The sequence below is a fragment of the Bos indicus x Bos taurus genome, chromosome 7, assembly GCF_003369695.1.
Source record: "Bos indicus x Bos taurus breed Angus x Brahman F1 hybrid chromosome 7, Bos_hybrid_MaternalHap_v2.0, whole genome shotgun sequence".
NCBI classification, from domain to species: domain Eukaryota; kingdom Metazoa; phylum Chordata; class Mammalia; order Artiodactyla; family Bovidae; genus Bos; species Bos indicus x Bos taurus.
The window spans coordinates 48,952,638-48,980,050 of NC_040082.1; the positions used below are offsets into that span (position 1 = coordinate 48,952,638).

Consider the following 27,413-nt stretch of genomic DNA (forward strand, 5'->3'; position numbering starts at 1 on the left):
AGGCTGCCGTCTAGGGGGTCGCAGAGTCGGGCGTGACTGAAGCAACTTAGCAGCAGCAGCAGCAGCAGTACCGACTGAGAGTAACTGGTTGCATGACCTTGGGAACCTCAGGGCCCTGCTTCCCAAGGCACTACTTCTTAGGGCCTCAGGTCTCACAGCTATCGGTTAGTTTGCTCCTACAAGTGGGTTAGAAGAACTGAGCATGCTGGCTCAATCTTGGCTCAGACTTATGAGCTGTGTCAGTCTAGACAGCCATGTTACTTTTGGAGCCTCAATTCCTCACCTAAAAACAAAGTACTCACTTCACAGGACCTATGAAGTGATAGGTGATATATCTGATAAAGTGATATATTTGATAAAGCACTAGAACATTTAGGTATGACCTAAATCAAAGCCCTTCTGGTTATTCAGTGGAGCTGATGAATAGATTCAAGGGATTAGATCTGGTAGACAGAATGCCTCAAGAACTATGGACGGAGGTCTGTAACACTGTACAGGAGGTAGTGACCAAAACCATACCTAAGAAAAAGAAATTCAAGAAGGCAAAGTGGTTGTCTGAGGAGGCCTTACAAATAGCTGAGAAAAGAAGAGAAGAGAAAGGCAAAGGAGAAAGGAAAAGATACACTCAACTGAATGCAAAGTTTCAAAGAATAGCAAGGAGAGATGAGAAAGCCTTCGTAAATGAACAATGCAAAGAAATAAAGGAATACGACAAAAAGACTAGAGATCTCAAGAAAATTGGAGATGCCAAGGGAACATTTCATGGAAAGATGGGCACAATAAAGGACAAAAACAGCAAGGACCTAACAGAAGCAGAAGAGAAGAAGAAGAGGTGGCAAGAATACGCAGAGGAACTGTGCAAAAAAGGTCTTAATGACCCAAATAACCACGATGGTGTGATCACCTACCTAGAGCCAGATATCCTGGAATGTGAAGTCAGGTGGGTCTTAGGAAATCTCACTATGAACAAAGATAGTGGAGGTGATGGAATTCCAGCTGAGCTATCTCAAATCCTAAAAGATGATACTGTTAAAGTGCTGCACTCAATATGTCAGCAAATTTGGAAGACTCAGCAGTGGCCACAGGACTGGAAAAGGTCAGTTTTCATTCCAATCCCAAAGAAGGGCAATGCCAAAGAATGTTCAAATTACCACACAACTGCACATTTCACATGCTAGCAAGATTATGCTCAAAATTCTTCAAGCTAGACTTCAGCAGGATGTGAACCAAGAATTTTCAGGTGTTCAAGCTGGATCCAAAAAAGACAGAGGAACCAGAGATCAAACTGCCAACATCCGTTGGATCTTAGAAAAAGCAAGGGAATTAAAAAAAAAAAAAAAAGCTACTTCTGCTTTATTGACTATGCTAAAGCCTTTGACTGTGTGGATCACAAACTGTGGAAAATTCTTAAAATGATGGGAATACCAGACCACCTTTAATCAACAGAACCGAACATGGAACAATGGACTGGCTCAAAACTGGGAAAGGAGTACATCAAGGTTGTATACTGTCACAGTACATCCTGTGAAAAGTTGGCCTAGATGACTCACAAGCTGGAATCAAGATTGCCAGGAGAAATATCAACAACCTCAGATATGCAGATGGTACCAGTTTAATGGCAGAAAGCGAAGAGGAAGTAAAGAGCCTCTTGATGAAAGTAAAAGAGAAGAGTGAAAAAGCTGGCTTAAAACTCAGCATTCGAAAAACTAAGATCACGGCATCCATCCCATCACTTCATGGCAAAAAGATAGGGAAAAAGTAGAAACAGTGACAGACTTTATTTTCTTGGACTCCAGAATCACTGGGGATGGGGACAGCAGCCACGAACTTAAAAGACGCTTGCTCTGTGGAAATAAGGCTATGATAAATCTAGACATGGTATTCAAAAGCACAGACATTACTTTGCCAACAAAAGTCTGTCTAGTCAAAGCTATGGTTTTTCCAGTAGTCATGTATGGATGTGAGTTTTGGATCATAAAGAGAGCTGAGCGCTGAAGAATTCATGCTTTTGAACTGTGGTGCTGGAGAAGACTCTTGAGAGTCCCTTGGACAGCAAGAAAATCAAACCACTCAATGTTAAAGGTATCAACCCTGAATATTCATTGGAAGGACTGACGCTTAGGTTGAAGCTCCAACACTTTGGCCACCTGATGGGAGGAGGTGACTCTTTGGAAAAGACCCTGATGCTGGGAAAGATTGAAGGCAGGAGGAGAAGAGGGTGACAGAGGATGAGATGGTTGAATGGTGTCATCGATTCAATGGACATGAGTTTGAGCAATCTCTGGGAGATGGTGAATGACAGGGAAGCCTGGCGTGCTGTGTGCTGCAGTCCATAGGGTCACAAAGAGTTGGACATGACTGAGCAACTGAACAACAAGGCCTGCAAGGCAATGAGCTGAGGGTGCGGCACAGAGTAAGCGTACAAACAGGGCTTCCCAGGTGGCACTAGTGGTAAAGACTCCAGTTGCCACTGTAGGAGACAAAAGAGACAGGGGTTTGATCCCTGGGTCTGGAAGGTCCCCTGGAGGAGCACGTGGCAACCCACTCCAGTATTCTTACCTGGAGAATCCCCATGGACAGAGGAGCCTGGCAGACTACAGTCCATGGGGTTGCAAAGAGTCAGACACGATTGAGGTAACTTAACACACACACACACAAGTGTGCACAGAAAGCATTAGTGGCCCTTGTCAGGCCTCTGCCAGGATGTGCTCAACCCCGGGGGAACCTGGAGCTGCCAGGCTGAGCCAGGAAACAGGGCTACGGACGAAGACCGACTCTGCCCTCAGTGACTTCAGGGGCACATGTTGGCTGAGCCACAAGACAGACAGCCACCCCCAGTCGTGTGTGCAAGGCCAGCCAGCTGCCACTTCCTGGTGGCTCTGGGTACCAAGCACTGTGCTAGTGCTTCCTGTCCACTGTCCTATCTTCAATGTGGTGCAACAAAGGCGGGTGCTGTGATTGTCCCCGTTTCACAGACTGGCTGAATATCCTGCCCAAGGTCACTCTGTCTGTAAGTGACAGAAAGAACTGACCCACAGTCTGGACTCTCCAGCCCCTGCTCTCCCACTGACCACGGAGTCCAGTGCTGTGGGCATTAGAAAGTGAGCACTTCCAGACCCCTGGAGTCCCAACCCCCAACCTGCATGTTTCTTGCAGAAGAGCAGAAACATGCAGCTTGACCACCAGATGGCTCCAGTCGGAATGGAAAGTCACCGGCCCCTGATGAAAACCAAGGAGGGGTCTTGTCTTACACAGAAGGGTGGAAAGAGCATGGAGCACTGGAGCGACCACAGGCCCCCCACAGGAGACTCGGCATACCACTGCCCCTCCCTGGGCCAAATGTTCACCTTCTGTATAGCAAGGAACCAGGGCCTAAGAGGATCCCAGCTCTGTTGTACCCACTGCGCCCAATGACCAGAGTCCATAGACTGGTCCCCAGAAACCAGGGGAGCTCTGGGCACTGGGCGTGGGCTCTGGTGCAAATGCTACTAAATACGTGGTTTTCAATGCTCCTGGACCCATCCCAGTGTTGGGAATAAAGTCTGTAGAACCCGATCACCTAGGTTCAAATCCTACACCTATGCTCATTAGAGGTGTTGAGTGCGGGGACATTGCTTTGCCCCTCCGTGCCTCAGTTTTCTTCTCTCTCAAATCAGGATGACCTCCGCCTGGTTTGGAGGATGGTTTATGAGTGCCAAATGTGTTAGCTCACATAAAGTGCACAGCATGTGTGGGGCTGTGCATGAGCACTCAATAACTGTCAGCCACGCCGACGTTTCTCAGGCGTGGGGCTCTGCATCAAGCATAATGAAGTTCGTGGCAGGAACGGAACACAGTCCAGGAGCAAAGGGAAAGCAGACAATGAAGCCGTCTGACGCTACGCCACTGCCCAGCCATAAACCAGGCCAGCGTTTCCCAGATGCTGAGATGTGAAATAAAGGGTTTTGTCATCAAGCCAGCTGGGGAACAAAGCTCACCGGGTTGGTCCACTGCAGGACTTCTACGGGCCTTCAATTTCTTGGCCCACAAAACCTTTTCTAGTGGAAGAGCATCCTGCTCCATTAGTGCGTGAAAGAACACACCGTAAGACACCCTCATCTAGACCACAGTCCTCCCAGCACAGGGCACAGGGCCAGGGCGTGGCTGTGCCACCAACGCCTGGGCACAAACGAGTAGCCACCGGCGCACACTGCTACTTCTGACCCATCTCCTGCTCCTCTCTCCACTCACGCCACACAAGGGCTTGTGTGTTTACTATCTCCTCTGCCTGGAAGGCCCTTTGCACAGAGCCATGGGCTCCTCTCATGCCCTTCCAGTCACCTAATCAAAGAAAACGTCTCTGGCCAGTCTATCAAAACCAGCATCACTGCCCATACCCATCATCCACGTGCCCTTTCCTGCTTATTTTTTTTTTTTTTTTTGTACTTATCACCACCTGCCACCTGGTATGTTCATTTGCTCACTGTCTAGTCACCCACCCCACCCATTGCACAGAAATGTCAGCAGCACAATCGCAAGGACTTGGCACACTTCGATCACCACTGTGTCCCCAGTGTCCACCGAAGAACAAACATGGTAGGCACTTCGTAAATATTTGCTGAATGAAGGAACAAACACCCTCAAGCACCCAGCTAGTCCCAGTCACCCACCTTGCAGTTCAGAGTTCTCTGGCCATAGCCTCTGGGTCTCCTATCCGGCTGTCCCCAACCTCCTCCCCAAGGACAGCTTCTCCATGACAATTTCAGAAAGGACCGTGGTCCCAGCAGTCGCTCCGGGTACCCCACCAAGCCCAGAGTAGCTCACTTGTCCTCTGGGATTTCTTTCCCCTCCTTCTTCCAACGCAAAATGGCTCTGGTCCAAGGGGTGCATGAACTCCATATACCCCTCCACAGCCAAGAGGAAAGGGTATAGGACCCAGAGCCCCAACCATCTAAATCTGGGCTCAGAGCCTGGCTCTCTCACTTACAGGCAGCACAGCTTCCTGTAACCTAACTTTACCCTCCTGAGCTTTGGTTTGCCCATCTGCAAAACAGGGACATACCCCCGCCCTTGGGAGAACTGCCGTGACAGGTTTTGAATGACCCAGCAGAGCACATGCTCTTCTCCCTTGCACCCCATCCCTAGGGCCACTCTTAAGAGTGGGCCAGCAGCGTGCAAGGCCTGTGCAACGCAGGCAATGCTCCTAATAAAGCTAATACTTAAAAGGCACCTACCAGGCACGAGGCACCATGTGCCCCAAGCACCTTATCTACACTCACCCGCTCACCCTTCACGACCAGCAAGCTGGGAGGAGGCGCTGTCATTACCCCCATTGTACAGATGGGAAAGTGAGGAACTCAGCCAGCGAGTGTGGGATGAGAATCGAGCTCAGCTGGAGCTCCTCACTGCTCAGACCTGCCCCCACGTACCTTGAAGAAGCCAATGATGCCCACGCCATAGGCCACGCAGTACTTGTCCAGCAGCTCCCGGTTCCAGGCATCCAGGTTGACGTACTTGAGGATGTTCTCATAGATGATGAGGGCGAAGCGGCCGCGGCCCTTGTCAGTGAGTGTGGGCATGTCGCCCTTGCCCGGTGCAATCTCCGTGCGGTACTTGAAGCGGCTGGACTCCAGGATGGCCACCACCTCCTGGCCCAGCTGCGAGTAGAGGCTCTCCACAAACACCAGCACCAAAGGGTCCGTGCGGGAAGGGGTGGCCGCCTGGATGGGCTTGAGTGGCAGCAGGCGGCTGGGCGCCACGGGAGGAGGGTCCCCACAGTCAGGCTCGGGGGCGTCCGCCGAGGGCTCCAGGCCCCGCTTCCAGCCATAAAGGTAGTAGGCCGAGACAAAAACGCTGAACAGGCAGAAGGCGAACAGCAGGAAAAGGACGGCCTGCGGGGACACGTGCCGACACAACCTGCGGAGGCGCGCCAGGGCGGGCATCCTGGCCCCCAGACCGTGGCCACCAGGGCCCCGGCCTGCCCCAAGGCCCCACGCAGGAGGAGATGCCCGAGTTGTCCACTGGCCAAGAGATTCACAGAGACTCAGTGAGTGAGGCCCGCAGTGGGCAGGGGAGAGGAGGATCCGGGCCCTGGCCCTTCCTCCCAGCCAGGGGCGCAGTCCACGGCTGGTTGCGCTCCTTCCTTCCTCCGCACCCCTTTATGTCACCATGGCAAACCCCCACGTGGTCCTGTGCACAGCAGAAGTGCCCCAGGGCGTCAGGGCCTCCTGGGGGGGCTGGGCAGCGGGCAGAAGGATGCTGGGCAGGCCTGGGGGGGCCACATGCCGCTCGCTCAGTGGGGCCCCCGGGGCCAAGGCTGTGGAGAGAGAAGGAGAGTCAGAAGGTAGAAAGTCGGAGTGTGGGCCCTGGGGGTCTCCACCGACTGTGGACCCACAGGACCTGATCTAGGCCAGCCCGAGTTCGACTACTGCCGCTCGACCTGGGTGCATGCTTTGGGGCAAGCTTCTCCATCTCTCTGAGCCTCAGTCTCTCCATGTGTTAACAACAGTCCCTGCCTCACCAGAGGCTGGGAGGTTTCATCCCATAATGTATACATCACGCTGAGCAGTTACCTGCATATGGTGTCTTCAGTGATAGATGCTGTTTATCATGATTACCAGAGCCCAAGACTGCACCAAGAAGACTCCAGAAGCAGGAAGAATAAAGCGGGACAATAAACGTTCGCAAGGCCTGGCAGCTAGAGGTGGAATTCTAAATCACGACCCAACACCGCGTTCCCCCACTCCCTTACCCGCGTGCTTCCCACCCCTTTCTCTCTCGGAATGCGCCCAGCAGCGCCATCTGACAGATTAAAGCCTAAGGCTCAGACCAGGATTCAGACTTAGGCTGTGAGGCATCAGCGGCTTGGCTGTGCGAGAAGGCCTCTCAAGCATCAGCGATCTCACGTGTGACATCGCCAGGCCTGCTGCACCAGGCTGGGGCCGAGGGGTAACCGAGGAAACCTACTGGAGGAGCACAGAGTAAGCCACATGTAAGAGATGGCAGCTGCCGCTATCTGCCCCAAATACAACAGGCATCTCTCATCCTCAGGGCACAAGCCCGCAGCAGCACACACCAGCCCAGCACAGCAGGCGACCAAACCCCCTGCCCTGAGGATCCCAAGCTCGCCCAACATCCTCACCCAAACAGCACCCCGACCACGGCCCTCTAGTCTCCCTTAAACGTAAGTGGAGGCAGCTGCTGAAAGCTGGCAGGAGAGCTCCCATGCAGGATGGGAGATGGGGATAAGGACAGGAGTGAGGGACTGGGCTGGCGCAGCCCGGAGGGGAATGTGAGTCTCAGACCCAGAGGCAGGGATGAAGATCCCGCAAAAACGTTCCCAGCCCCCAGACTATATGGTCTGCTCAGCGTGGGTACAGTCTACCAGAGACCCTAAAGCTGTACTTCTAGGAACTCATCCTAGAGGTAGTAATTGCAGAAGTGTGCAAAGATTTCCCCAGAAGAAAACGAATCCCCGCGCTGCATAATAGCCCAGAGTGTTGTTTATAATAGCAAATGCCCAACAATAGGGGACTGTCTTTAGCAATTATAATGCAAGCATGTGATGGAATCCCAGGCAGCCATTTATAGTATGTTGAAGAAGGGCATTTACTGACACAGAAATAGAATTACCATATATATTGTTAAAGTAGAAAACATTTTTATAAGACCATACTGTCTTATTTTTGTGAAAAATTTTACGCGTAAGCCAGAAACTGGTACTAAATCCAAAAATCAAAACAAAAAACAGTAACAATTATCTCTGACTTTTCTTTTCCTTTGTTTCCTAGATTTCCTATAATAATCATTTGTTATTTTGTGAATACGTGAAAACAAATATTTTTAAGAGATGTGCTCAGCAAAGAGGCAGGGGTATGAAACGAGGACGTGTCTCAGACGCCGGGTCTGCTCACAGTTCTGCCATAATGCGCTGTGTGGCCTCGGCACACTCTGCCCCTTTCTGGGCCTCTTGTTGGTCAGCGAGGGGCCTGGGCCAGATGACGTCTGGGGACTTTTCCACCTCTGATATTCTACAGTTCAGTCTTTTACGATGTACCAGCATCACAGGGAACCCAAGGCGGCCAAGAAAACAGGCGAGTGTGACAGCAGGGAGGGTATCTGAGGGAACTGAGGGGCACTTAATCCCCCTGGAGGAGGAAGGGGGAGGATCAAGGAAGGCTTCCTGAAGGAAGTGGTACCTGAACTGGCCAGAAAGCCAAGCAAGGGTTGACCCAGGGTAGGAAGAGGGAGGGACACACAGCGAAGCTCAGACGTAAGGGAACAGGCAGAGCTTTCCAGGGAGTCCCTGCAATTCCAGCTGAGGGCAGGGCAAGGCGGGACAGGCTTCCTGGGTGGGGCCAAGAGAGCTGGGGCGACTGGTCCAGCTTATTCCCAGGGTGCACCCATGTCCTGATCCCCTTTGATAAGGGCAGCCCTCTGCCCTGCAGCCACAGCGAGCCCCACCCCTTGGCCCAGGGCCAGGACAGGAGCACAGTGGGTGGGGAGGCACCTGCCTACTCAGGCCATCTAACCCCACCTCCCCTGCTGGCCTGGGTGCTCTGGTCACCGGCCTTCAGCCTGTTGCATTAACAGCCTTTCAACATGTGTGCTAATGACACAACCAGCGGTCTCAGGCGTCTTGGGGTCACCGACCCCTGTGGGAATCAGACATTTCCCTATTTAAAAAAATGCACGTATGCTGGGAAATGTTGCAACAACTTCATAGTCCAAACCCAGGGCCTCCAACCCCTAAAGCCCTAGGTCAATAGAGCTTAACGAGCAGACTAGAGCTAGGCAGCTTCGTTTAAACCCAAGCCCTACCACCCAGTAACTGTGTCATCTGGGGCAAGTTCTTTAAGTGCCCCCAGTTTCCTAATCTGTAAAACTGGAAAACTTGACATACTTTCCGAAGTTGTGAAAATTAAATGAGTGGATACATAGGAAGTGTCAAGCCTGGCACACAACCCTGAGGAAGGCCCAGCTGCTGTTTTCATGTATTCCTATTTAACGTACTCATAACGTGGGTAACACCTGAGCCCACAAAGCACCGTGAAGCTCCGGGCACTCTCTAAGTCTCTAACGGCCCTTGGAATCCCAAATCCCCACTTTCAGGAGCCATGCCTTGCTGGGGAACTGGATGGATGAACAGAGGCCATATAGAAGCCATAAGGCTAGAGAGAAGGCCATGCAAAGCTCAAGCCCAAGAGAGGGTAAAGGGGGAAAGCGGGTGACCGACTGGCCCCTGGCCCCAGAGAAGGCCGAGTATCCTGGCAAATCGCTGACCACCATCGAGCTGGCCACGGGGGCCTCCAGTGCGGCCCCCACTGCAACCCCTCAAGGGCCTGGCACCAGCCATCCAAGGCCCTTCATGTCTGCCTGAATTCCTGCACTCCTGTGGCTCAAGGGATGCCAACCAAAGCTTTCAAACCTCTGTGGAGCCACGCAGGCCTCAGGGACATCTAGGGGCTGAGGCCTCAACACTTCCCTCCTGCCCTGGGCCTGCCTGGGCCTTGCCGACATCACCAGCCATTTTCCTAAACTCCAGCCTCGCCCAACCAGTCACCAGTCTTGGTCATGCATCTAGGCCTTTGTTAATGAAGTTCCCATTGCTTGGAATGTCTTCCCCTACCCCTTGGGACACTTACTCATCCTTCAAGACCCCAGTTCCAATATCATCATGTCTCTGAAGTCATCTCCACCCACCAACCCCTTTCCTGCCCTCACGTCCCATTCCTCGGGCTCCCGCCCCATCCCTACTCTATAGCATAGAAGCTGAGAACCAGGACCCCCCAGCAAAAACAGGATACAAAATTCTTTGACAGCATTTTTCTTTGAGACTAGCTATCAGCATCTTAAAATCAGGAGATTTCATATAAAAGTCAGAACTTCCAACTTCTTGGAGAAGGAAATGGCAACCCACTCCACTACTCTTGCCTGGAGAATCCCTTGGACAGAGGAGCCTGATGGGCTACAGTCCATGGGGTGGCAGAGTTGGACACGACTGAGCTACTGACACACACACAAAATTGAGGAGATACTTGATGGCAAAAGGGTACACTTCATCCACTCTCCCATCTCCTGCAGGAAGCAGGATGGGGCAGGCAGCAGCTGGGAGGCAGGATGGCTCGCCACCCCACCCCTCATCCCTTCTGGAAGTCTTGGGGCCTCAGCGCCTGCAACAGCTGGCCTTAGGCAAATAGAAGACTAAGTTGTTTACTGGCAAAAAAAAAAAAAAGAACTTCCAACTTCTTGAAAAACAGCACATTTGAGGGACTTCCCTGGCAGTTCAGTGATTAAGACTCTGCACAGTTTCAATCCCTGGTTGATGCGCTAAGATCCCACACGCTGCATGGTGTGGCAAAATAAAAAAGAAAAAGTCCATTAAAAAACAAAACACGTTTTAGTGACACTACGCCTGTGGAAATGGCAGCCCACCCCAGTACTCTTGCCTGGGAAATCCCACGGACAGAGGAGCCTGACAGGCTACAGTCCATGGAGTCGCAAAGAGTTGGACACGACTGAATGGCTGAACTCAGCATGGGGCATGCACACCCACTGGCTACCTTTGTAGCTTATACTTCAAGCTCCGGCCTCAGGTGGGTGAACACAGTCCCATAGCTGACCTCCCTCCCTCATTTAGCTCCCTGATGGCTCAACAAGTAAAGAATCTACCTACAATGCAGGAGTCACAGGAGATGCAAGCTCAATCCCTGGGTCAGGAAGATCCCCAGAGAAGCAAATGGTAATCCACTCAGTATTCTTGCCTGAAAATTCTATGGACAGAGAAGCCTGGTGGGCTACAGTCCACTGGGTCACAAAAAGAGCTTCTCTGGTGGCTCAGTGGTAAAGAATCCACCTGCCAATGGAGGAGACACAGGTTCAATCCCTGATCTGGGAATATCCCACAGTCAGGGCAACTAAGCCTGTGTGCCACAATTATTGAGCCTGTGCTCTAGAGCCAGGGAGCCATAACAATTGAGCCGACATGCCTCAATTACTGAAGCCTGCAAGCCCTAAAGCCCATGCTCCGCAACAACATAAGCCACTACAATGAGAAGCCCTCATACCACAACTAGAGAGTGGCCCCTTAAAACCACAACTAGAGAAAAACACACACAGCAACGAAGATCCGGCACAGCCAAAAATAAAATAATAAATAAAAAGTAAAAAGCAACAAAGGGTTGCAAAGACCGGAACACAACTGAGCAATTAAGCACTAAGTGCACACACTCACACACACATACCAACCCCTGAGCACACCCGAGCATGCAGTCCAGGAGAAGCAGACTTGAGTGTTTCTACACATGGCTCTGTACCCTGGAGCCTGCAGATGGCAGCAGGACCGGAACTTATGACCTGTGCCCGGCAGTGTGCTAAGCACTTTTACATACCTTATCTCAATTAATCCTTACAACTAATACTGTCATTCACATTTACAGTTGCAGAAAATAAGGCTCAGAGATGTTAAGCCACTTAAACCACACAGCTAGTCAGTGGCAGAAATGAAATCTGAACCCAAACCCCATGAAATGGTGATGGCTCCAGAGCCTATAGGGGAATCTTGGCAGGGACAGGGGAGAGCATGAGGGGACCTCAGCTACCAAGCCCTCAACCAAGCCTCCAACTGTGCTCTTTCAGCCCTAGGCCCAGCTTTCCCTGCCAAGGTGCTGGGGATAATGAATGAGATGCTCTGGTTGTCATGGAGATGCCATGGCAACGCTGCACTTTCGGGAAATACCACGGTAACTGTGGCCACTGCTCTGTTGAAAGTCACTCATGACCCCACCCCCCACTCCAAAATGCTCAGGTGCCCCCAGAATCCTCTCTAGGACGCAAAGAGAAAAGAGGCAGAAGCTACAAGGAACTTCTCAGAAACCAAGTTGTCTAGAGAGGAGGACTGGGGAGGAGGTTGAGCTCTGCCCTGGATGGACAGGTGGGCTCTGAAGTGAGACCAAGAGCCCCCTGAGCCTTTGACGGTGAAGTGCACCTAACAACCCAGCTCCTGTGCACTTGCTGCCTCCATGTGCAGCAGCCTCCCATGAAGAGCTGCATGCATCATGCTGTGTCATCCCAAACATCTGCGGGGCAGTGATGCAGTAGCTGCTAGCATCCTTGTTAAAGGTCTTTGTGCAAATCTCTCCACCTCTCTGAGTCTCAGTTTCCCCAGCGTAAAATGGGGTTTATACTACTTATCTATCTTGCAGGGCTATTGCCAAGACTGAGAGAGATGATCTGTGTAAAACTGCTCAGTGCCTGGCACATGGTGATTACAGGCTAACAAGATGATTATTCACTTAATGGATTTGGAAACTGAAACTCAAGAAAGAACTGGCCAAAGACCACATATCAAATTGATAGTGGATCCAGAAACAGGAAGAGAGGTCAGGTTTGGGCGCACACTGGAAGTCGGGAACAAGCAGATGATCCATTCTCTGCTTCCTCATTTGGTTCCTACCGAGCCCCGACAGGTACCAAGCAGGGCACTGGGCACTGAAGGTGCAAGCCTTTGGGCTCCACGGTCCTAGGTCTCTGGCGTGCTGCTGCTGCTGCGGGCTGAATGGAGGCCAGGACCCAGAGCCCCGCACGCTCACCCAGCCCAGATTTTATTTCCTGCCTGGGTCACTCCTGACCATGCCCCCTACTTCCTCCACACTCACAGGCACATGAATGGCCAACCAACCTTACATGGTGCTGAGATGTTCAAATGGGTCAACAGGGGCCTCTGGGCCACAGGCACAAGGATGGGGTGGGGAGTTGAGAAGAAGTGCGGGGAGAGCCCGCAAACAGGCTCAAAAGTATGTGAATGGGCATTCAGCCTCAGGGAGGAGAAGTGGCTGCTGGCTGGCCACTGGGAGCCCCACACGCAATCCCAGGGCCGTTCCCCACAGCTGACTCGGCCCCTCCCAGCCTGTCACACCCCCAGCACAGTCACACCACCACCCATTACCCAGCCACACCCCACAGTCACTCTGTTCCACCAGCTACCCTGCCCCAGCCTGCCCCACCCACCACATGTATAGCAAAGAAAATCCTTCACATTTGCTTCCCAGCTGTGCAGGAGTTTCTCTGGCGCAATCACACCCTTGGGAGGCCGAGACCAGAAGCAAATCCCTTCCTCTGCTGGAATCTGCCGCACGCCCCACCCCCCACAGCCCCCGCAGTGCCGCCTGGCTGGGGGCCAAAGGGCTGCCTATCCGTCACCCTGGAGTCCACGGCTGCCACCAAGGGACGGTCGGCAGTCTGGCTGAAGGGTCTCAGGATTGCAGAGTGTATGGCCCACCCTGCAGTGAGCACACGGGGACACGGAGGCCCAGAGAGATGAAAGGACCACCTCGGGTTGCCCTGCCAGGCCTGCCCCACCCCCACCTGCCTTGGCCCATTTTCTTATCCACAAAGAAAGCCTACACATCCTCCTCCAAGGCCAGCCTCAGCTGAGAGTTGACTCTACCAGCTCTGAATTTCAGAAGTCCTGGATGAGCTCTCCTGCCCTGTACCATGGCAGGGCATGCAGGGCCAGACTGATGTGCCAGAGATGTCAGCTGCAATCAAGACTAGCACACTGGGCCCCAACTTCACCAAAAGCTTTCCAAGACAGAAGTGATCACCCACCCATGGTAGGTACATAAGAGTGAAGAACCCCTGCCAATGACCTTTCCCTTTTTCAATCTGCTACAAGGAACTGCCAAGCTAAACGTATTAAAGCATGAACTCTCATGTATTAGACATGATATGCCTGTACTACATGCTATTATTTACCCCTCACTACACCACTATGAACAACATTCCCTTCATTTGACAGATGAGGAAACCAAGGCCCAGAGCAGTCTGGGGCTTGCTAACGAGTGGCAACTGGGAATCTCCCCAGCCCATCCATCCTTCAGTAGCACGTGCCCTCCAAGTCCACTGAGGACAGCTGACACAGGCCAGCGCCTGCACACCCCGTCCTCTGTTCCCTTCAAATGCTGCACTTTCTGTTTTTGTTTTCAAGCATCTTATGTGTCTTTTAACATCAAAAGCAGCCTCTCACGATCCTGCCTGCAAGCAGACCCACAAATCACGCATCAATCAACAAGCAAACAAACCATAAAGCACTGGTTCACTCCCCAGCACCCAACCTGGGATCTGTTCTGGGTTCCCCAGAGGGGAATGCCCAACAAAAATCTCAAGAACCAAGACCTCCTACTTGTTGAGAATTTGTCTTTCTTCCGCAAGGCCTGAGTTGAGAGTCTACCTTTGCACCAGCTCTGAAAATAGGGTTTACTGAGCAAACAAACAAGACAGCAGGGCAGCAAAGTGGGGAGTGAGAGGGCGCAGGAGCAGCTGCCCTTTGGCCCCACTGGAGCTCTCAGGCAAACCAAGGCGGGCAGGACCCTCACGGAGTACGCTCTTCATTAGCCCACAGAGCTCCTCAAAATAGGGCTGTCTCCACCCAACGCCCAAATCCATCTATGCAGTCAAATTCATTCCCAGCTATTTCTCTTAGGCTTGGATCACTGGCACTTGGGGGAAAGAAAAAAAAAAAAAAACAGTAAGATATTTCTTTGCAAATATCCTAACCTCCCTCGCTGATGGCAGCCGACACTGACTGAACTCCTGGTACCCTGCCAGCCAGACGCTGGCTTCCCCTGATTCATCACACCCAATCCTCACACCCTGAGAGGTGGTGTCACTGATACGTGCACTTCACAGAGGGGAAATCTATGCTCAGAGAGGGGATGAAGCAACTGACTCAAAGTCACACAGCTGGGCAAGGGCAGAGCTAGGACTACCCGAAGCCGGCCCACTTGGAGCCCCAGCCTCTGTGCAGCTGCCCAGCACTCCACACCATTCCTAAACTAGATCTGCAGCCCAGAACCTACACAGGGACGGGTAGGTTCCTGCTCCCTGCAGGTGACCGGCCCCAGTTGCCTCAATGCAGGCTGATCGGCATCCCTAGCAACAGGAAAGCCTTCCTTCATGGACAGATGAGGCACCACAGGTCCCCAGAGAGGCAGGACCTCAGCCTGAGGGTCCTGACCATCCCCTGCCCCATCCCAGACAGGCAGAGAACCCACAACATGAGACAGGAAGGCTGCCTCCATGCCCCAGGCAGAGGCCTCGTGTTGAGGAAGAGGAGAGCTGGGTGGTGAGGGTCAGAAGCAGGAGATCTGAGTTAACAAGGCCAACTCGAAGGATCATGGGGACCAGCATGCCTCACAGGTCTGCTACACACCAGATACTACGGCAAGCACCGCCCAACCGTGATCTCAGTTATTCGTCGTTTTCTTTCAAGGAAGTACATACGAGTTTACCGTTATTCCTTCCTCCCCGTCTGCCAGCCTTGCAGGGGAGCTGGGAAACGCTGGCCAACCCCAGCCCCTGCCCACCTTCTCTTGCCCATCCCAGGTTGCCATATGACCCCTGGACAGATCCTGAGAAACATGTGTACTCAGGATGGGATGGGGGCCTCCAACTCCTGGAGGAAGTAGCAAACTCCACATGGGCCTGGAGTACCATCAGCATCCCAGTGTGTCCACCGGCTCCCTCTGGGCAATATCTTTCCTTCTCTGAGCCTGTTCCTCAACTGGACAGCAAGGGGTACAGATTAGATCAGAAGTTTGTGACCTCTGGGGGTTACGGCACCCTTTGAGAATCTCATGAAGACTGTCAGCAGACTCTCTGCAGACAGATGCCACATTCCACACAAACTCACAGAGATTGTGAACGACCCTCTCCCCAAAAGTCAAGTTAAGAACATAGAGGGATCCCTAGTGGTCCAGTGGCTAAGACTCTGTGCTCCCAATGCAGGGGGCCCAGGTTCGATCCCTGGTCAGGGAACTAGATCCCACATGCCCCAATTAAGACCTGGCACAGCCAAAACAAAGAACGAACACAGAAAGTCTGCAGCAGCCTTTTGACTCTGACAAGCCATATCCTCACCATCTAGACAGGACTGAAGCCACGAAGGTATCGTCAGAGCACCCGGGGACCTCACAACCCCAGCGCCCGCAGGGCCTGTGGTAAATCTTTAACTCCCAGACCTGCTGGCCTCAGGTGGATTTGTGGACTTGCTGAGCTGTCAGGAGAAGCTCAGAGAGAAGCTGAGCCCGTCCTTTCCACCCCTCAGCCACAGTCTCCTTCTCCTCAGTCAGGAGTCTGCCAGGTTGGCCCTGGGCTGTCTCCCTGGGGCAGTCCTGGTAGTGGAGATCCTTGAGGTACCCGCTTCTGGTCCTGTATGCAGACAGGACCCCCAGGGCCAGGCGTGGGGGCCACTGCTGCACCCCAGGCCCCGTCCTGCGTGGTATGAGCATGAACACACTGTGGGCACGCACACATCAGAAAGACCGGGGAGGACTGCACAGGAGGGCGGACACACGAGGCTGTGGTCAGATGGGGCAGGAAGGCCGGGAGAAAATGACAGCACCCACCAGAGCTCCAGGCAGCCACTCAGCTCCGCTCCGCTTTATGTCGCCGTGTCCTTGTAATGGCTCCCTGCTCCTCACTTAACACAGCCGCGCCTAATCCCAGAGCCAGGACAAATGGCATTACTGTCAGCCCAGTCCCCTCCCTGGGAGGGGGTGGCCCGAGGGCACCCCGCGCCACCAACCATATTCCCGGAAGCCTCCAGGCCTCCCCCATACTGCATCCCTTGCCAGAGGCCACCAATCCCTACCATCCTGAACCTCAGGAAGAGGATGCCTCGTCTGACTCCATCCCACGCCAGGGGACCCTACAGCAGGCAGGGACCCCGCACCCTCACCCCCGCCCTGAGAGAGGTGGCTTCCACAGAAGAGGAGAAAGTATGTCCCTGACCCTATGCCGATGGCCCTCACGTTCCTTTCAAGGGTGGCAGCCCGGAGTGGATGAGCCCTTGCCGTCAGCAAGGGTAACTGGGCTCTGACTGCAGCTCTGCCTGACTTCCTATGTGATCAAAGCAGGGCCCGTCCCCCAATCCAAATCTCAGTTTCCCCACCTGTCCTGAGATGAAGAGGAAGCAGGACTGATAGCCCCTACAGGGCCAGCAGGTGGTCAAAGTGCCTCATTTTGGCCCCCACCCCAGCTGCTAGGCCCTTGTCACTGCCCCCACCAACCCCAACAGAGGAGAAAGAAGGGTAACTGCCAGAGCGCGGAGGCTCTAGAGCGGAAAAGGGCCTTAACAAAGCCCAGAGAGGAGAGGCAATTGGGCCATGGTCACATAGGCAGCTGGACAAGGGCCAGGCTAGCCTGGGTTTGCTCTTCAGCTGCAAACATGTAAGAGCATCCACCTGCGAACATATCTGCCTTTTTAGAGGATGCCAAGGAGAGCACGAGAGGATAGAATTTCGGGCTCCAAGAGTAGCAGTTGGGTGGGGGGGCGTTAATGACATGTTTGAACGTATAGGGTCCGGGGATTGACACTGCTGACTGTCCAAGGCTACTCACATCACACCACAAGGGTGGCCCAAGCTCCTGCCAGCCCGCAGTGATCCCAGGAACTCCTGCAGGGATAAGCAGCCTTGGCCACCTCATAACAAGTCACCTGTGGCTCAGCGGTAGTGATGGGGAGACTGGCCTAGAGGCACAAAAGCCTGGGGGATGCTGAGAAGCCTCCGGGCCCCGTGGCCAGAGTGGAGGGAAGCCAGGAGCTCTGGGGTCAACAAAGAGGAAAGGAAAGCCTGAGGCACTTGGAGACCCAGAAGCCCCCTAATCTCCTGGAGGTCTGGTGGGTACCAGCCAGGCCTGCTGATACCAAGGAGGCTTCATCAGGGCCCACATGAAAGCGCCCTCGTCCCTCCAGACTCGCTGGGGCTTGTCACCGCGACAGGAGTCTACTGCCAACATGCCTCCCCTCCCGGGTGAGGGCTCGATGCTCACACGAGGCGCAGCTGGCAGGGGAAGGGGCAGCAGGTGGGGGAGGGGGAGGGCCTTGCTCTCTCTGGATCACAGACAGCTAGAGAGCAGAGACAGAGTAAACAGCACCGGGCAGGTGACTACTTATCCAAGGCCCCTTTTAAAGAGGCCAAGGGGCCTGGGTGAGGCTCTACAAAGTACCCTGCAGGTGTCCGCACACCCCCAAGGCTTGGGGGCTGATTCCTGGGGTCGGGAGACTGGTGTTCTAGTCCTCTGCTGAGCCAGGACGAGGCATCCAGGCAGCATGCGCCCGCTCTCCGGTGCTGGCGGGCACCTGCCCGGCACCAGGAGTCTCACTGCGGCACCTGAGTGCTCCTCTCAGTCTGCCTCTAAGTGCCTCCCTCACCTCACCCTAGGCCCAGCCTCCCACTAACCTGCCAGTGAGCCCAGCCAAGCACTCTCTCCTTGCTGTGTTCACCAGTAAAATGGAATGGTGCCAGATGACTCCATGGGCCAACCTAACCCCAAGCTGGGCAATTCTGCAGGGAGCATAACCGACCTCCCCTCTCAGCCCCAGAAACGGGCACAGTGGCGGCCACTCCCGCCATCCAGAAGCCCATCAGGCACCATGCTCCAGGCAGAAAGCATGGTATAACACCTCTATGTAACCGTGTGCTCTGTCCTTTCCTATATGCTTGGCCTCTGCTTCATCAAGCCCTCGTTTCACAAATGTGGAAAATGAGGCTCACGGGAGTAAAGCAACTGGCTCAAGCTTCCAGTCGGGAAGTGCTGAGATTCGAACCAGGGCCTGGCTGTAATCCTGCATTCCACGGGATCCGCCAGATGACCCAGAACTCACTACGGCTCAGAAGATGCTACTGGGTCTTTGCACCTCCCACGTCTTTGAGGGTGCAATGCTGAGGCTAATGCAAAAGGCGGGCTGCCGGAGGTGGCGGGAGCAGAGGCAGGCACGGGAAGCCTGTGTGGGTGCTGAGCATCTGCAGACTGACCAGCCTCCAGCCTGGCCAGCTGTCCACTACTGTGGCCATAAAGTCCTCGTCACCACCAGCACACCACCGCCACCACTGTGCCATTTTTAAATCATCACACAAATGCAAAGCTTTTTCACAGATGCTGCTTTGGCATCACATGACAAGCTTCTAAGATCATGGCAGGGATTTCTTCCCTCTTTCTGCTATGAGGAAAGTGGGGTTCCTGGAGGAAGAGTGACTTCCCAAGAAGTACACAGTGAGGCAATGTTTGGCAGTGAACTTGAAGCCCACACCCTCTGCCTCAGGTCTGGAGCTCTGTCTACTCCTCCATGCCCTTTTCAGTTCAACCAGCACTGATGGGCCTATGTAACAAAGGCTTTTTTTTTTTTTTTTTTAACCATGCTGCATGGCTTGTGAGATCTCAGTTTCCTGATGAGGGACTGAACTTGGGCCATGGCACTGAAACCACTAACTCCTAACCACTAGACCACCAAGGAGCTCCCACTAACGAACGTTTCTGAGAGCTCATTCTGTGCAGGTATTGAGTTCAGTTCAGTCACTCAGTCGTGTCTGACTCTTTGCAACCCCATGGACTGCAGTACGCCAGGCCTCCCTGTCCATCTCCAATTCCCGGAGCTTACTCAAACTCGTGTCCATTGAGTCGGTGTTACACCCACACTTCACGTTATTATCTCATTTAACCATCAACACAGCTTCACAAACTACTGCCACTGTTCTCATTTCAGACACTGCAGTTCAGAAACATGGCGTATCTTCCCCGGTTCACCATTTTAGAATGGGGCAGAGAGGAGATTCAACCGGAAGTCAGTCTGGCTCTGAGGCCTGCCCTTGGAATCTCTGTGCTCGCTCTGGGACCAGAGGGGAAAGGAGAGCAGACACACTCAAACAGCACGTGTGCCTGCAGGTTATGGCGAGATTAGGATAACAGGAAGACAAACAAAGCTCTTGGAGAGCCCAGAAGATGCAGGCTGTTACAAACGTCCAGGCAGGAGGCCAGGAGTCTGAGCAGGGCACATGGGAACAGAGGGAGGTGACAGATGGGAGGGGGGCGGCCTTGTGAGACCTTGGTCAAGTGCCCTGCTTTCTCTGGATCTCAATTTACCCAGCTGTTAAGAAAAGTCCCTGGAATATCTCCAGAGCCCTCTCCACCTCGAAAAACTCTTGGACCCTGGGAAAACAAGCAATGCCTGGTGACAGCCTGGCTGCCAGCCACGGGGGAATCTGAAATGTCCTTGGCTGTCCTGGCACGATTCAACTGCTGGGTAACAGGCTTGCAAAAGCACAGGGCTCGGTCAGCACGCCTGGGCACCACTGAAGTGTGGGTCCTAAGGGGGCCACATTCCACCCACTGTCAACCCCTCCATGGCTCCAGTGGAGTAAGCAGCCGGGCTGGACCCAGACCAGGAACCGAGGTCACATCCAAGCGCCCAGTGGAATGTCACTCCAGGCCTGCCCTGCCCTGATCCTGTCCAGACAACCTGAGGACACTCAACGTCACCCACCTCTAAAAGCCCCACACTCACATTCCCCAAGGTCAGCCACTGGGATGCAGAGACAAGGGGTTCTGTAGGAGATCTTAGGGAAAATGACCACCTCCATTCCCACGGGACGTGCGCAAGGCAGAAGCTGCCCACGCCACGTCAGTGAAGACCACCAGTTAAAGGAAGGGCGGAGAGTCCATTGGGGTGGCCCTCAGTTGTCACTCCTGCAGGTGGACGGGGTTCAGCCAAACTCACAGCTGCCTCCTCAGAGCACGTGTGAACGTCTCCTGCTCTACAGCCTGCCATGGCTCCCACCACCTAAAGCCCCTTAACCTTACCCACTGCACAGCCACTGTTACTAATAGCCTCTGTTCACTGCGGGTGGTGTCCGCCGAGGCCGTGGCTGTGTGCGTTTTCTCGTTTAACCCTCACAGAAACTCTGATGCAGGATGCAGGTACTATGGTTGGCCTGTTTCCACAGATGAGAAAACTGAGGCTCAGAGAGGTTATGCCAGTGGCCCAGAGTCTCACAGCCAGGTGGCAGAACAAGGACTTGATCCACACTGGACTTTAAGCCAGGTTCTTAACCTCTGAGTTCAGCCTACTCAAGTGCTCCCTGCCACCCTCAGAACCCTGGGGCCAGCTTAACACTTCTATATGCCTGAGGGGAAACCAAAGCACAGAGAAAAGCCTCTCTCTGTTGGTAACCAAGGCAGGGAAAGGCCTGAGGCCTCTGGCCTCCTCTTCGAGGACTCCCCCCACGCCACCTACCCTAGGAGGAACCCCCACCCAAGGAAACACACCAGGCAGAAAGGCCAGGACCACCGCCAAGACAATGAGCCCTCAGAATCTGCCTTCTTCCTCTGTCCAGAAGGAAGGGGGAGAAAGGAGCAGGTTTACAAAGAAAGAAAAAGCACATGAAAGGCCCAGAAAATGCTGCTTTTACAGACAGGTTCTCAAGAGTCTGGAAGGTCCTCCAGGGCACCCCCACACCCCTCCAACAACAGGAATGCCCAGGACAAACCTCTACCCGTGCGTCTCCCTTCCCCCAGGCGTGCCCCTAACTAGCATATCTGATCTGAAATCTCCATTTCTCTCCCTAAACCTGCCATCCTGCAGCGTTCCCTATCTCCATAAATGTCCTTCCAGTCCCTCAGACCAGAAACCTTGCCGCTGACACTTTCTTCCTCCCACGCCCCCCATCTGATCCATCAGCACACCATCCTGAGACACCCATTCGGAGTCCGACCCCTTGCCACGCTGAGCTGTACTGCCACCGTCACACCTCGCTCCCTCCCGGCCTGGCCATGTCCTGCTTCCACCCTCCTGACTTCTCCCCGCCCGCAAACGTGAGTCAGCCCTCGGCCCCGGCCCTGGCCCCTCAGCAGTTTCCCCTTAACTCAGACTCAACAGCAAAGTCCTCTGGAAGGCCCAAGAGGTCCTAGGCGGTCCTCCCCGGCCCGCGCTGGCCGCCTCTCCTCCTAGGGCCGCTCTCATTCTGCCCCTCCCCACGCCAGTCTTCTGCTCCTCAAGCACATCCCAAACCCTCTTGCCGCGAAGCCTTGCGCAGCTGCGCCCTCTGCCTGGAATGCTCTTCCCCACACACCCTGTGGCTCCCTAGCTCCCTCCTGGAGTTTCCCGTCCCCTCACCAGAGATTTTCCATGACCCCCACCCCTAACACAGCAGAGCCACTCACTCAACACAGCTTTGTTTTTGTGGCAGGCACTCTGGCCACCTGACTAATAGCCACTATTCATCAGTTTGTTGACTCACTCTCACCACTAGAATGTCACCCCCAAGTCCAAAATAGGGACCGGTCTGTTTGTTCACTGCTGTGCCCAGAAAAGTGCCCGGGACAAAGTAGATGCTCAATAAAAATGTGTTGGCGGAAGGACTATGACTGCCCTCATCTGAGCATCTGTTGGTTTCTTCAGCCCCGAGGAGACCAGGAGAGCCTGGAGGTGAAGTGAGACTCGGCCTGTACCAGCTGGAATCTTGACAGTTGTCACATGGGCAGTCCTGGAACAAGTAACTCCTTGAACCTGAACAGGACTTACACTGGTCCCTATCGATGCCTGTGCCCACTCTTCTGGCTACTTCTGGGTCTGACAGCTGGGCCCATGGGGCAGCTCCCATCCCAGCGGGAACACGGACTGGGCTGCAGCTGGGCTCCCCCCCGCCAGCCTGCCAGTGCTGCCGGGGTCTGGCATCTGACAAAGGCTGCCCCAGGCCCCCAGCCAGGGGAGGTGGAGGAGGGAGGCCCAGTGCCACGCCTGCCCTTCTCCTGTTGTCAGCAGGAGGACCTTCAGAAGGAAGCTTTGTTCTCAGAATAAAGAGCAAGAATCCCAGTGCCAGGCGGAAACGGGCACAGAGGCAGCTGGCCCATTGGAGACAGTTTAAGGAAAAATGAAAAAAAAATGGGATGGAGGATGTCTGAGGGGTAATCTGCACACCCAACCGGTTTCATGCCTCCAGGGTGGCTATGACGATGGTGGCTTCGCTTTTCCAGGCCAAGCCTCGAGGTTGTCACAGACAACCAGATGATTGTCCCAGCTCGGGGGGTGGGGGGGGGGGGGGGTGGGGGGGGGCTGGCACTGACCCTGAGGAGGGAGGTGAGGACAGAGGAGTGGATCCTCGCCTGAGAGTCAGAAGACCTGGGTCCAAGCCTGGCTTTCCACATAACCACATGAGACGTGTGGGAGGGAGGGGATGTCCCTCCCTCCGCGTATCTTGATGTACCCACCTGTAAATGACTTCTGCTGGCCTGTGCTTGAAGCCTCAGCCTGTCTGCCACCAGACCACCCAGCGAGGTACCTCTGAGCCTGTGGCCAGGTCACTGGCAGCCCAGGACAGTCCTCCAACCTTCTTGGGCACAGGCCCTGCCCACTGGGACCCGGGCTTCCAGCCTGCCTCCTCCCCTGCCATCAGGGCCCTCCTCTCCTGAGCTGTCTGTCACCTGAGCAGTGTTGAATCCCTCTGGGCCTGGCCCAGACTCTGACACCTGCCCAGATCCCCCCGTGAACCTCTCCCAGGATGGTGCTCTAGACACTTTCAGTCACAACCACCAGAGGAGCCCAGTGTGTCAGTGCACAAAAGGTGAACAAGCAGCCCAGAAAGGGAAAGGGGCACGAGATGTCACATAGCACAAACATACCCAGAGGTCCACCCTTCCAGCCCTGGGCTCCCTAAGCCAAGATAGGGTCTTCAAGGCATGTCTATAGAGCCTCGCATCTAAATCCTCTAGGAGGGGGATACTATACTCTGTACTGAAGGACTCAAAGATGAGGGTCAGAAACCTGCATGCTTTTTTTCTTTAAAAAAAAAAAAAAAGCTTCCCAGATTTTTCTTGTACCCAGAACAATTGTGACCTCTCAGCTAAGACCTCTTCCAAAAGGGGACATCTTAGCTGGTCTCCAGGGAAGGTTAGGATTTCCATTAAGAGAGTAAAATAAGCCTTACACAGATAGATAGCTGAACAAAGAAGCTGGGGGTTAAAGCACATTCTCTAGGAGAAGAATAAAGCAGAGAAAGGCCTGAAGGAGGGAAAACCCAGTCCAGTAAACACTTGAACTGACTCTCCCCCACCATCTCCCATCTCCCCAGGATGCAGAGGTTTGCACTTGATGCCATCCAAAGGCTGCTGATCCCAGCCTCCCTCTGCCCCGAAGCTCCTCCAAGCCCTGGGGGAGAGTGGAAGGTGGAGACAGCTGCAGGGGAAATGTCCCTCTCCTTGCTTATACTGCAGCATGGGGATGACTCTCTGAGTGACTGTTTATCCCCAGCTTAAGAAGCTGCCGGGGTCAGTGGCTAAGCAGTCACAGCTTATCTGGGAGGAGGATTCTCAGGCCACGGGGCAGGCTGATCCAGAGGCTTCCATTAAATGGAATCTTCACAGCTGGTGAGGCTCAGCAATGCCCCGCCTTCATTCATAAGGGAAACATTTATTATGCTCCTGCTGTGTATGCAGTCCTGAGCTTGAGCACAGTGCTTGAAGGGACAGAGAGAGGTGTCAGCTACCCCCCACCACCCTCAAAGAGCCCACAAAGCTGACAGACAGGGCACCATACCACAGCACAGGAGAGCGAGCCAGCCGTGCCTACAGGACAGGGTCGAAAACTCAGATGCCTAGGAGGCTAGAAAGACTGTGCAAGTGTGCCAAGTGGCTTGGGAGGGATGGGGCAAAGTGGAGCTTACGTGCTGCATCTCCAGTAGTGGCCATTGGAGAACTAGGCTCAAAGTTTTACAATCTTCTCATTTTTGAAGTAAAGCCAGAAGTTGAGATCTTACGTAAAATCTCCTGTTGGCAACTAGCCCAATATTTGGTGTGGGCCAAGTAAAATCTGCCCCTGGGGTGGATGTGGCCTGCCAGTCTGCGGCCTCTGTTTTCTTAAAGAGAACAGAATGCAAAGCTCAGAAGAGGCGGCTTCCTGTAGCCGAGATACTAGGGAAGGCTTCCTGGGAGAGGAGGCCTGGCGCTGGGCTGCAGGAACGGGTAGGTCACTCCTGGGGAGGGAGTCATAGCGGGGTGCGGGGCAGGCGGCGTACCAATTCAAGCCATAAGGACCATGGGTCAAGGGCACCACCCGCCAGCCTATAGCCTGCCCATCCCCCTAAAAAGAAATCCTGGTCTCCATCCCCAAAGCAAGCACAGAGGCATCATCTCTGTCTGTCCCTAGGTGGCCGCGGGAGGGGCCACTTGCCCAGCAAACCTCCTAACTAAACCAGTCGGTGGCAGAATAGCACGGGTTTGATTTCATCCCTGGAGCTTGAGGAACAGGTCAGCTAATGTAACAGCCCCACGGTGGGGGGGAAGGGAGAGGAAGAGACAATGGAGGACAAAATGAGGCTGAGAATCCCATCCTGCCTGGCCAGGCCCCACCTGTTACATAATCCTGCCTCAAGGCACCTGTGAGGGCCTGGGCTGGGGAGACCCAGGATGCAGAAGGTTCCCCCGCCTCCCCCTGCCCACTGCTGCTTTTCAACCCTGCCCCGCAGCTCCTGAAAAGCCCAACAGAGCTGTGGGTGGAGACTAAGACCCCAAGATAAGGCACTTAACAGGATCACACAGCAAATTAGCAGCAAAGCTGAAACTGATAATAACAGCAAACTTTAACCAAGTGGTTACTTTGTGCCAGGCAGAGCACAAATCCTTTACACATATTATCTTTATCTTATATAAAAAGTCCACAACACCTGTAGATAACTACTCTCATTTTTCCCACTTTACAGATGGGGGAATTGAAGCACAGGCATACTAACTTACCCAAGGTGATGCCAGAGCTGGCTCAGAGGAGGAGCCAGTTTTCAGAACCCAACAGTGGCCTCCAAGACCACACAACGAACCATGAAACTACACTGCCATCAGGCTACTTTCTGCGAGAACCATACTGGCTTTCAGCTTCCTTCTCTCAAGCCCTCAGGGCATGCATGCAGCCCCCTGCCCTCCTGTCAGCACTTTGGGGGCCACCGAGTCCTCTGACAACCTGATGAAACCTACAGATTCTCTCTGCAGAAAAATAATCCACAGAAATGCCTACAAAACACTGCAGGAGATTTGAGGGGCTCACACAGCCCTGAGCTGGGGAGCAAAGCGGATCCAAAGCATGGAATACTCCAAAGTTGGGGGGAAGAGGAGGAAGGGGACTCCCCAAGGCTCTCTGAGCCCCTCATCTCTAAACTTGGAGCCCAGATGGACAGCCACGTTAGTCCACAGGCGTGGGCATGCATTAGGGCCCAGGGCCTAGTCATTTCTTCAGGGCTGGGAGAAGAGAATGAATCACGATATACAATAGCCCCCGCCTCTGCACCCACTGGGAGTGACTCACAGCTCCCAGCTGCTAGGCAGACAGTGCACAGCTGGGCCCCAGCATCTGGACGGGGGTGGCATCGCCAAGCTTACCACCATGCTTCCCCACCCTGAGAGTCACCATTCAATGGGTCACCTGTCTACAGGTTAGACCTGGCCTTGCCCAGGATCTAGCGGCTCTGTTTCCAAGAGGGGACCCTCCACAGTCTCCACTGGGCTCCAGGCCAGCTGGTGCCATGGGAGCAAGAGGTGACGACAACTGCCCCTTACAAGGTACTGCAAGACCTGGGCTCCCGTCCCAAGTCTCCCGCTGCCTCACTGTGCAACCTCAGGCAGCACCCCCACCTGTCAGAGCCTCAGTTTCACCAACTATAAAGTGGGAAGACGAACGTATCAAGTCCTACCCAGCGCCACAGCCCCGAGTCTATAAACAGCAGCACTGGACAAATTTCACAGAGCCTTGGGATCCTGCTTTCAGGAAGTTACATAAACATCCTTCGGAGAAACAAAAGTCAAACCTAAAGACTTTTTTTTTTTTTCCTGTAAGGATATCAAGAAGCCCTTTTTATAGTCTGACTTCCCCCATTCTACTTCCATTGTTTCAAATATCCTCTCAGGACCTAGAAAATACATTTGGTTTCCGTCTGGGGTCTGGGCTTCTTGGTGTTCTTCCCCTTGGATGCCGCCCCACCCTCCTTGGCAGCTTTCTCCTCCGGACACACCCTTCTCTACCCCCAGCCCAGCACTGGTCTGGGCCAGCCTGAGGGCTATGGCTACCCAGCCTGCCAAAGGAGGGGTGGGGGGCAGGGACAGTTTTCAGGAAACAAAGCCTCCCCTGGTCAGAACTGACACGGTGGGTGGCCCTGTGTGGGTCCCTGCTCCCCACTGAGAGATGAAGGGTTTCCTATACTGTGTCAGGGATGCTCCTGCACTGCACCCAAAGACATGGAGGCAGATGAGAACAGCAGGGTGCACACTGGGCTCTCTGATCACAACTCCCCAAACCCTCCTGCTAAAACCAGAGGAGACCCGGGTTTTTTCTCTCTGATTTTATTTCCTGCTCTAGCTATGGGGCCTGGAACTCAGCTCAGCGCCTCTTTGAGCCTCAAATGGCCCATCCATGAGACAGGGAGAATGACAGTGTCTGTAGTGGAGGCCATGATTTGGAGGCTTGAGCCCTAACCACCCCCACACAATCCCATCACCCCTCCTCAGTAAAGCCTGACTTACTCCTATGATAGAATGCAGCTCTATAAAGCCTGCTACACAAACACACCAAAACAATCCTCCATAGCCTCTCTTCCAAGGAGATCATGCTTCTAAGG

The 27,413-nt window shown here is 53.9% G+C and overlaps 1 protein-coding gene and 1 long non-coding RNA gene across 3 annotated transcripts in view; one reads left to right on the forward strand and one right to left on the reverse strand.

Annotated features, from left to right (window-relative positions):
• The window catches only part of NDST1 (N-deacetylase and N-sulfotransferase 1), an 88,136-nt gene that overhangs the window by 52,369 nt on the left and 8,354 nt on the right, over positions 1–27,413 (reverse strand). For both annotated transcript variants that reach the window (XM_027545947.1, XM_027545948.1), the window contains exon 3: positions 5,409–6,295. In XM_027545947.1, coding sequence (XP_027401748.1) covers positions 5,409–5,921 — 513 coding nt within the window. In that variant the 5' untranslated portion in view covers positions 5,922–6,295. The remainder of the gene's footprint in view (positions 1–5,408; positions 6,296–27,413) is intronic.
• LOC113895155 lies at positions 22,876–26,733 on the forward strand. Its single transcript, XR_003511768.1, has 2 exons — positions 22,876–24,774; positions 25,512–26,733. It is a non-coding gene; the product is annotated as an uncharacterized LOC113895155 (long non-coding RNA).